Here is an 11712-nt window from a genome sequence, read left to right on the forward strand (position 1 = left end):
TTTCATCAGATTGGGCAGTTCTATATACTGCTGGAAAGCTGACAGTGCGCTGAATTCAGCACACTATCGGCTTTCCCGATCTGTGCCCCAGGTAAAGCGCTATCGGTCCCGGTACCGTAGCGCTTTACAGTCAGAAGGGCGTTTCTGACAGTTAGCCAGGGACGCCCTTCTGCCCAGCAGCGCCTATCGCGCTGCACAGTGTGAGCGGGGAGGAACGCCCCCTCCCCCTCCCGATAATACTCGTCTATGGACGAGCACTGTGAGCAGAGAGAGGGGGCGTTCATGGGCTGCTTTTTTCTCTACGAGCGCTCCCATTGAAGTGAATGGGAAGGTCTCACGTGTACGGCTCGGCATGAGCCGAGCGCCGGGCCCCTTCACACAGCAAGCCGTACACACGAGTGCTTCCCATTCACTTCAATGGGAGCGCTCGTAGAGAAAAAAAAAGCAGCCCATTCATTTCAATGGGGAGCGCTCGTATGCCGGCTCCCATTGAAATGAATGGCATCTGCTTTATACGCGCTGATTCTGAACGTGTTTTAACTTTCAGAATCAGTCAGCGTATCAGTAGTGTGAATGCACCCTAACAAACTAAAATATACTGCATTACCCCTGATTATATAAACTAAAAACAAAACAAAAGATTTGTGATAGACAAACAGCAAAAATCTTTAAGGCTATGGCCCCACACAGTGGTCCGTGGCAAAAAAGCAGAGGAAAACATTTTTTCTGCTTCAGTTATAACTATAGGGAAACCACCAGCATTTCCATAAGTATAATTGTCATATAACGGTTTAGAAAAACACAGCGTCTCTGCTGCGCGTATTTTTTCGCAATGCGTTTTGTCACTAGAATCCCATCCACTTTGCAGGTACTGTAAAACACCTTGTTTTTTTCCCCGTAGTGTTTACACCACGTAGGGCCATGGCCTGATATAGCACCAAGAAACAGAAGGCAAAGAAGGGGAGAAGAGCCAACTGTAAATTGCACTCATTTTATAAACATGTAAAATATACAAAAATAAACATGGGTAAAACAGTATACCGTAAGTGACTGTAGTATTAATTTAAAACAAAATCCCCCAATAGTTTCCACAGATGAAACCCAGACAGCATATAGGTCAGGGCCCCGTGTGGCGTAAACACGCAACATTTTACAATGCCTACAAAGTGGATGGGATTCTAGCGAATTCCACCCACATATTGCAGAAAAATACAGGCAGATGAAGAGCTGCGATTTCCAAAACCATGGCGGTTTTGAAAATTGCAATATGTTAATTATAATCTGGCAGTTTCTCTACAAGTATAATGGAAAAAAATAGCAGAAAATTCAAAGAGTCTCTCTGCAGACTTTCTATGAAAAGTGATGCGGGAAAAACCATGATGCGTGGCTGCTACGGTTTTTCCCGTATTGCTTTTTTGCTGCGGTCTGCTACATGGGGCTTTAGCCTTAAAGTGAATTTAGTAAAACCTTACAGAGACAGGTCCAACTTACTAGAAGATTAAATTGTCTAAATAGTGTGATATTTGGTAAAGATCAGCAGTAAACAACATATACACGACATTACAAGTTGTCGTAATCATAAAGAGCGTGATTCTCTCCCCCCCCCCCCCAACCAATGATGGTTGGTGGTCATTTATACTGACAGACAGGCCTTCAGACAGTGGTGTGGGGGCTAAGGCTGGTCTTACACAACCGTAATGCTTTTACGGTCCGCAAGTTGCTGATCAGCAACACTAGTCGCTGATCATCAACTTACACTCCGCAGATGTCCGTGACCTGCCGCACTCGCCCATAGAATTCTATGGGCTAGTCCGTGCAGTGCCGTGAATTGCGGCCATTACGGACATGTTCTAAAAAGTGCGGACCTCGGTTGCGGCCCGGCACACCACGGATAAAATATCCGGTGGTGTAAGAGGCCGCATTGAGTTTAATGTGTCCGCAAATGGTCCGCAATTGAAAACCCTCAATTGCCGACCATTTGCGGACTTAAACTACGGTCGTGTAAGACCAGCCTAAAGGGATTAACCAAATATCACAATATTTCTTTATTTCACTGTTTAGTCTACTAGTACAGTAGGTCTGCGATCAGAGACTTAAAACTCCCATCTTGGGTGCCCATACTAAAGCAGGTTTTTAGGCTTCAGATATACTGTAAAGTCAGTGTCCATTTTTAATCTGATTGCTGCGGTGTTTCAGCGTTGTTGAAGGCTGTCGGCGTAGTAATGTGTCCCCCAGATCATCTTCTTGTGGTTCATCATACACTGTAGAGATGTAATGTTTTGGTTTCTTCTGTTTTGGACAGTAAGTTGACAGTTTTTCTCCATGATATCTGGTGGAATAATAGCCAAGAATTACAATACAATCACCAATCCCTTCTCAATATTCTAAATATTTTATTAAAGTAAAGTGCATGAATTAAAAGATTATATACAATTATGGGAATGGGGAAGAGAAGCAAGGAGAAGTAATGGGAACATAGCAAATGTTATTTTACTAAAATACATCTTTACCCCAGTCCATATTTGCACTTTGGATGTTGTCCTTCATTCTCCAATGCCTCTGGCATTCCTGCTCCACTTGAACCAAGTCCTTCTCCATCAGTCCAACCTTGACGCTCCATTAATTTTCGGCCAACTCCCTGGAAGTATACACATGAAAAGATTCACTAAGAAAATTCATATATGCGGTTAGGCCACTGGTACTTTGACTTTGATGAAAAGCTGTGTTCAAATGGTGCATTTTTGCACAAAAATGCATGCATTTTTATTGGAAAACTGCCTATGTTTCTTGTAAATTATACAAAATAATATCCCATGGTGGCACCTCCATGCAGTATAATGTCCCACAGTAGCCCCTCCACACGGTATAGTATCCCAACGCACAGTATAATATGCTCCACAGTGGACCCTGCATGATATAATGCTCCACAGTGATCCCTGCACAGTATAATATACTTCACAGTGACTCCTGCAAAGTATAATATCCTCCATGGTGGCCCACAAACAGTATAATATGGAAGAGACCAATAAGCATCCACCAGGAGGAACTTGAGATCGGCATATCAGGCCTGGTGAGACTAATTGGGAGCCACCAGGATGCTGGAACCCCCTTGGTCTTGAGAACACAAGGGAGAAGAGGAGAAAACATGTACAGAAGGGAGAAATGTGACCAGGTAGTCACAAGAGCGTTGGCGGCGATAGCTCAAGGGTCCAGGGACCTGGCCACGTAGCGGTGGAGCTTGTAGTTCTGGTGGGAGGTGCAGAGGTCGACGTCAGGAGTGCTCCACCAGAAACACAACTGAAGAAAGATCTTCTGATGGAGTGGCCAGTCACCCAGGTTAAGCTTTTCTCGGCTTAGGTAGTCTGTGGCCCAATTGTTCACGCATGGAATGTGGCCTGGTGATTGGGCTTGAACATTACGCTCCCCCAAAGAAGAGAGTGGCAGCCTTCTGTCATGTCTGCACAGCTCCTGGTGCACCCCCCAGATGGCTCAAGTGGGTGACCGTGGTAGAGTTGTTGATCTGGGCTATAACCGGACGTCTTTGGAGACGAGAAGTCCAGTGAGAAAGGGCTAAGAAGATGGCCCTCAGTTACAGTGAGCTGATCTCGGCATTAGACCACAGGTCCTGAACAGTCAAGGAACAGAGGAGCGCTGCCCAGCCAGAAAGACTGGTGTTGGTGGAGATCACCTGCCAATTGAGAGAAAGGACTTACCCTGAGAGATTCCTGGGGAGGAGAGCCACCAAAGAGGGTGGCCGCATTGTAACTTTTTATTATAGCAGGCGAACATACAAAATGTGGCGGCATGGGGGAAGGGGCAAGAGGCAGGTTGGCACTTTAAGGGAGGACACGGCAAAAGGTTCCCAAGGAAAATTGGAATAGGCCAGGGGGGTTAACCTACCGGACCACCGTAAAAAATACCTGAATGCCAACTACTGCAGTTGCAGGGTTGGAGGCAATTGGAAATTCTCGTACTCACCTTTTCCACCATCTTTGGGTGCCACAGGGTTACCCCTTTGGTGAGCCTTGCACTAGAAAGTGGGGTTACCAACATTCTGGCTGTTAGTGGGGACAGCTAGTGAGGACTGGGTGAGCGGCGAGTCACTCTTGGCTGAGCGCAGCGCCTGCAATGAGGTACAACTAAAGTGGCATACACCCTGAAGATCCCCCTGCATCCGAAAGAAGAAATAAAAACGATGTCAGGCAGAAAAACCCGAGTCAGGTCGGGTCTGCTTCCTTGCTAGGTTAAAATTGGTTAGCATAGTGTCTGTGGACAGGGTATAGCCCAGTCAGTGTCAGCCTCCTAGTGGCAAGGTGCTGTCCCCCCCCAATGAAATAAGTGAGAGAATGGAAATGTTATCTCCAGAAATACAGACTGTAGAAAGATCACATGATAAATTCCCCCTTTAGGAGTCATTCCAGCATTAACCATCACAAACAGATACCTAGTCTCACCTTTGTATACCGTTCAAAGCGACCAAATTCAAGGTTCTCCCCAGCTCTGTCCACTCCTTCTTGCCTTCTTCTCTCAAGTCGTATCTTCAATAAATCTTTAGCATCTTTATCTCCACTACCAGGTTCATAGTACTCACTCATGTCCACATCCCAATCATCAGCTGTCTGTTCATCAAAATCTGGAAAGATCAACACAAAGAAAGTCAGTCAAGAAGTTTTTTTTTTTTTTTGTTTTTGTTTTTTTTTAAAGCATCCCATTTGTTTCTGCCTCAAGACAGGGCAGGCTTCTCCTTTTTACAGCTACCTATAAATTAATAGAAGATTTTAGGCATTTTTGGGCCAATTTAAGTCAGAAAAACTGCTAAAAAAAACAAACAGTGTGATCCCTATTTTTTCAGGCAACTTAGTCTCATTTAATAACGGGATTTTCTAGCAAAATGTAATGCATTTTAAATTAACAATATTAAATATTAAATTAACAATATGTGCCTGAAAATCCTCACTGAAGTTCGTGCCACTGGCTTTCTCCCTATTTTACACTTCACTCCTTGTTACTAGGGAAGTCCTGTCCATAGATGCAAGACGGCGTCACGATCAGTGGAAGGAGGGTGGACTGTTCTTTCTTCACACAGTGAATAGAGAGGGGAGTGGCAGATTCTCCTCCCAGCCTTCACATACATCTGCAAACTGCTTTTTCTGTGCACTGGACTGAAAACTCTGAACATCTAACAACTTACAATGTAAGAAAAGTTTTTTTTTTTGTTTGTTTTTTTTTAAACAAAAGCCAGGAGTAGATTAAGCAGTAGGGAGAAGTATAAGAGCTTCCTATATTTCCCATTCCTTTTGTAGCCATTGTTGGCTGTGGCTCAAAAAAATTCAACAAAATTAGCTGCACTGCTGCAACGCTGGGTCCTTAGCCTTAAAGTGTCTCTGTATCTGACTGTTAAAGAGAGATGTGCATGGGTCGATTTGGGTTCCTACTAAACCCATCAAAGATAGTAGTGGTGGCAACATGCATATGTGGTGTGTGACTGAACATTAGCCCCCTCAGAAGTAGTTCTTTGGGAGGTCCATAATGTGTTACGGACCTGGTTTTATTTAGTAAAAACAAACAAATACATATCCATCGGCAATATATTCCCCTTAAGTTTGTTCAGGGTACTCTACTTACCTCCTTCTTCCTCCTGCCATAACTGGGCATCTGTGTAGAACACCAATCCTGATCCACCCTTTTCCCACTTTAATTCGATCTCATTTTCATACAGCCGTTCTTTAGACCGTTCCTGTGCAGTGACATCTTCATGTAATGCTTCATGTCGCTCCCATTCTTCACAAGTGTCATTGTCCTTCAAAAGACAAAGAAAAATGCTATATGATCTTTTCAAGTGACACAGGAATCATACAGGTAATGTCTCTGACCTCTGATTTGCAAAAATAAAGGATATCATAAAAAGCTAAAATCCTATTGACACTCTTGTCAATAACTAAATACAACTATAAGTCAATAGGAAAGGGGAAAAAAAGAAATAATACTCAGCCCAACTGCAGTCATATATCTTCTGGTTGTACTCCCATTTGAATTTCCTTTCCACAGCTTTGCTCGGATATACACTCCCACGGCCCGGAGGAGAAACCAATAAATCCAAAGGTAAAAAAGGTATCCAGCACAGCCGTGTACGTTGTAAAAAACTTTTCTTGACTCTTTATTCCATACAAAATTCCAGATAAAATAAATACATCAAACACACGTGTCGTTTTAAAATGTGCGTCCAGACTGACGTGTTTCGGAAATCTTGTTCCTTTCCGAAACAAGTCAGTCTGGACGCACATTTTAAAACGACACGTGTGTTTGATGTATTTATTTTATCTGGAATTTTGTATGGAATAAAGAGTCAAGAAAAGTTTTTTACAACGTACACGGCTGTGCTGGATACCTTTTTTACCTTTGGATTTATAAATACAACTATGACTTTGTTTACACTTCTGTCATGGTTGCTGCACACAGATCCTTTACGCAAAAGAAACCAACAACACCCTAAGGACGTCACTAATTTATAACAGGATTCCTTGGGGTTCCACTATGGCGCCTATTGTCTTGAAGAATAAAATTAGCATTTGATGCAACTGATGACAGAGTCTATGTAAACCCAACCCAACTGTGGAAGAGCAGTTATTGATACATTACATTTTCCCTGTGGTGACAGTATTAGTGGAAATTTTTCATATATAAAACCGTAACAGGTTTTTCCAGTATATAGCAAATTAAATATGAAATATCCCATTAATGTTGGATTAGTGGGGATCTGTCCTCTAACACCTCCAACAGGACAATGAACGGGAGGCGGGGTCAATGTACTTGAAATTAGCCAATTCAATTTAGTGGAAGAATTTGCAACGCAAGGTAAGACCGTCTTGTATGGACAAACCAATGTGTTGGTATAAACAAGACCGCAGGAAATCTAGGAAAACTTCTATAAAAATCAGTTTTATACTTGTCATACAGCAATAAATTAGAACTTCCTAAAAGTTAAAGGGGTTTCCCATCTCCCTGTTTCAGCAGCTTTGACTGCTCTCTTCTTCTCACCTCCTCTATCCCCCCTCCTCCTCCCAGCTTTCTAAACAGGACACTATGAAGTATCACAATACTTACTATAATTACTAGAAATCTAATATAAATGCAGATCAGATAATATGCACATCCTTCTAGAGAAGGCACTCTGTGTTATCTGTGTGTTTACATAGAGAGATAACAAATAGGGCTTTATCAGCAAACTGCAATTAGCTGATTTGATTGGCAGAGCTGTAGTAATAGCAGTGAGTGATGTCACTAGGGCTATCGCTGATTACCGGTAGTTAAAAATAAGGTCAGTGTGCCACCTGGGTATAAACTTCACCAGTGGCCACACCACACTTTGCCAAATCAGTTCCCTATAGTCCCAACCCTGGAGCACCAATTGTATCAGATATACAGGACTGACAAACTGTGGAAAAATACAATAAATAATTGTATCTCGTCATGGTTTAGTTTTTTTTAGTTTTTTTGGGTAGACCACCCATTCTATGCCATTTACATAAGCTACCAGTATAGTTAGGATCCTAGGAGATGGGAATATCCCTTTAAATCACAGTCAAGTATGATCAGAGATATAGCCAATGGTCTATTCCTCACCGAAAGAGAAATAAATATCGCATATCATGTATTGGACCTGAACTAGGCATGCCACAACTTACATCTTCAGAGTGGGACTGTTCCTCAGTGTCATTCTCTTCTTTGGGAATGTCTGATTCAGTAACATTTGAAGCAATGTTACCTGTTTCACTTATCTCATGTCCATTAGCAGTGTACACTCCCTCCTCTTTTTCTGTAGTCTCTGTTCCAGCATAAACATAAGGGACATTGCCGTAACGTCTCTGTGAACGGCGAAACTGGAGACCCAGTCGCTTTATGATCTTGGGTGGTAAGCGACATGATTGTATTAGCTGCAAGAAAACACCCACAGGAGTACCAATATTTCCTTGAGGCATGAGCGCTGGAGGATTAAGCTCTGACATTCGGAGCAAGTCAGCAGATGTCACTTGCTTCTCAGAATCCATTGAAAATTGGGCTCCCAATAATTCACGTCGGGTCTTGTAATGAAAGTCCTGGGGTTCTGAAGAAGAGCAATATAATTAATATTAAGTATTACAACATACAGGGCTGTGAAGTTGGAAAAAAGTCCAGCTTCAAAATAAAATGATTAATCATTTGTAATTATGGTATATTATACAAATATTGATATTGTATAAATATTTAGATTAAATTTACTGCTTCTGACTGACCTTGGCTGTCAGCTATTTATGAAGGAGTCGGTGGCATGTGTAGGATTAGGAGTAGGGTGTTAAGACAGAAAAGATTAAATCGTTCACACGGGGCAAGATGGGGGGATTCACCCCCTCACAATAGAGATCTATGTAGACCGCTAGATTCCTTTTTTCCCGTGAGCGGTATGTTCCGGCTCACAGAAAAAAGAAACAAGCTGTCCTTTCTTCAGGCAGATTCCGTGGCTGAGTCAGCCCCGGCGTCCGCCTCGTGACAGCACCCTCCAGACTAGGCCCATTCATTTGAGCCTACCCTGGAGGAGGAAGCCGCAACTGTTGGAAGCCGCAGCAGGCGCATTTTGGTCCAATTCTGATGCGGTTTCCTGCGTCAGAATCAGGACCAAAATACGCCATACCACGCCCCGTGTGAACGAGGCTCTACTGTTCCTGGACCTCCATTGTTCCTGCTGCTAAGGCCAAGCAGCGTCCTAAGGAAGGGACCCGGGGACTAATCAACAGTGTTAGTAGAAGGGATGAAGAATGTCACAGCCAGCGAGGACTTCTGAGAAAAGAAGACAGCCGAGCAGCAGGACTGGACAGCGCTGGACAACCTCTTTAACAAATACAATCTGCGGTAACAGAATTCTGTCTCGTGAGATCATTATCACTCTATGTATCCTACTAATATGTTTGTTATTCAATCACGGAAAAACAGCTGAACGGATTTGAATGAAATTTGGCACATAGACTGTAATCCCGATTAACACATAGGCTACCTTTTATCCCGGTAAATGACATGGGTTAGTGACTGTTATGAATTTATGTTCACATATTATATTACACTGCTCCTGCAGCACCTAATCTCAGGTCCCATGGCTGTTATCTCTCTGTATAAACACACGCTAACCCTCAGTGGATTTTCTGCAGACATTTGCATATTATCTGATCTGCTCCAGGCAGTGCAGACAAACTGACATGGGCAAACACCTTTAATCCAAATTGGCAGTTTGTCAATTTTAAACATGCCTGGAAAAAGAAAATCTAATTTGTCGCAAACAACGAGAGCAATGAAGGTAGCCAGAAGTCAACAGAGTTCTCAAGTGGAGTTGAGGGGATCATCGACGCCAACAACATATGCATTATATGGTGTTGTAGCGAGCTGCTGAGATGCTGGAACAATTACAGGCACTGTGCGAAGAACAACTTCAGTGCCAAGCCAACTTGAGAGCTGCCAAAACGGCGGAGCAGGTGGCTCATGAACATCAACTATACGCTCATATGGCATCCCAGCGAGCTGTTGAGATGCCGGAACAATCACAGGCACAGCACGAGAACCGCATTCAGCGAAAGGCCAGCTTGACAGCTGTCGAAACGCTGGAGCAGGTGGGTCATCAACACCAAGAACACACTCATTATATGGCGTCCCAGTGAGCTGCCAGAACAATCACAGGCACGGTGGAGGAACAAGTTCAGCAGCAGGACAGCTTAAGAGCTGCCAAAACGCCGAAGCAGGCAAACCATCGACGGCAGCAATTTGCTGAATATAGGCGGTTCATCCACTCCAACAACCCGCAGAAGTCGCGGGCAGAGGCTAGTATGTGTATGTAATATATATATGTACAGTATATATATATATATATATATATATATATATATATATATATATATATAATTTTTGTTCACTTTAAAGGGGTTGTCAAGGCAAAAAAAATAATTTTTAAATTGGCCCAGCGCAGTCCGATCCGTTGTTGTCTTCTGGCAGAAATTTCCACCGCACGTCACGGAGATTGATCAGCGGCTTCAGTGAAGGGGATACGGGATGTCACAGACAGCGAGTAGCGTATTGGTGACACTCCATGTCACATAACTGCTCTAGGGATATCTGTGCCCGGTCTCCGTTATGCAGGTTTCCGTTTCCTGCACAAAACAGAGGCAGGATACGGAAACCTGCAGGACTTTTTCTCACCCATTCATTTGAATGGGTGAGAAAGCTGTCCGGCCGTGAGTGTTTTATGATCTCCGCCGCGAAACCGGGTTTTTTAATCTGGACACAGAGTCGGACATGCAGTACTCTGTGTCCAGATTTAAAAAAACGGTTTTGCGGCGGAGAGCATAAAACGCTCACCGCCGCTCACGGCCGGACCCGGTCTGTGGTTTCCGTCTTCTTGCATGCAGAAGACGGGAACCAGAGAACGGAGTGCCGAGCGCAGGTGTGAACCTAGCGTCATCCTAGATTTTATTTTAACTAAGTAAATATAAATTTAACAGGAGGGGGGGGGGTACAGGGGTTTACTTTAGTGTTTAGTCTTTGTTCAACCCCTTTATATAACGCTAGTGTGAACCTACCCTTAGTCCTTATATAGCTATTGCAGCGTTTCAGGCTGCCCATGTTTGTTCTCTCTGAATTCTCTCATGAAAAGATTGTGGACAGCCAAAGTGACTGAACAACAGCTATGTTATTATCTGTTGGAGTGACGTTTAGGCTACTATGTGCTGGGATCAGGGCCATTACATGAAAGTTGTATGTATAGCCACATTGGTACCATATCTATGAGAACCCTCTCACATACCCGCCTCCGGGGTGTCTCGGACTCTGTGGATGAGGCACCGCCCGGGTACTTGATTCCCTGCGGGGTCCAGCCATGGCTTCCCATGATACATCTTGATGAAGCTGTTGGCCCTCTCCGGCCTGACCGTGACGGGACAGCAGAAGGTTGGACATTTTTCCCCCGTCCATCTTCTCCGTTCCGGTCGGTGGCGATAGTGGAAACACACGAACCCTTCACTTTCTGTGAACTGACTGAAGTAATGGCGTAGCTGAGCGGAACGAAACGTCCGCGGTATTCCACTGACTAGCAACAGTACCGGAGTACAAGTTTCCTCCATTTTTCCTGTCACGTGATTATCCGCCATCTTTGAGATGGTAGTGAAATGTCGCCATGTAGGTTGGGGAAGGCTATTACATTCAACCATTTTAACGGAAGACAAGGAATCCGATCACGTGATAGTCCGCCATCTTACTGACTTGCAGCGGCATAAAACCTTACTTAGCTTTCTACAGGTGTGAGAGGGCTTAGATTTTAAATGTGCTTATGTAATGCGCAATACAAAGACCTCTAACAAAGAATCTTTATGGTAGATGTCAGAGTGGAGAGGATAAAATAAGATACTACTGATATGCTGTGACTCCAGTAGGTGGCGCTGCCTCATGTGACTGTTAGTATGAGGCGTCACCTGCTGTAGACGGGTACGGGGGGCACAGTTCGCCTTTAGTCTATTTCAACAATGCAACACCCTAAGACGCCGATATTTCGGGTGTGTTGTTTGTGATGGACAGCCCGGAGCTGAGATAGCGCCACCTACTGGCTCCACCACACATCTGATTTAAACCACCCCATTCTTAGTGCAATTGCTTCCACAGAACTTTCCAGAGCTGCCTTCTGATTGGATCTCTCGAGTC

At 43.9% G+C, this 11712-nt stretch overlaps 1 protein-coding gene across 1 annotated transcript; it reads right to left on the bottom strand.

Moving 5' to 3' along the window:
- Positions 1-1081: 1081 nt before the first annotated feature.
- GPATCH3 (G-patch domain containing 3) lies at positions 1082-11225 on the bottom strand. Its single transcript, XM_075264413.1, has 6 exons — positions 10823-11225; positions 7686-8104; positions 5626-5800; positions 4455-4633; positions 2511-2638; positions 1082-2329 (listed from the first exon to the last, which is right to left on the bottom strand). The coding sequence occupies exons 1-6, from the start codon at positions 11223-11225 to the stop codon at positions 2158-2160; spliced, it is 1476 nt and encodes a 491-aa protein (XP_075120514.1). The 3' UTR covers positions 1082-2157.
- Positions 11226-11712: the final 487 nt, after the last annotated feature.

The sequence above is a fragment of the Leptodactylus fuscus genome, chromosome 2 (assembly GCF_031893055.1).
Source record: "Leptodactylus fuscus isolate aLepFus1 chromosome 2, aLepFus1.hap2, whole genome shotgun sequence".
Taxonomy (NCBI): Eukaryota; Metazoa; Chordata; class Amphibia; order Anura; family Leptodactylidae; genus Leptodactylus; species Leptodactylus fuscus.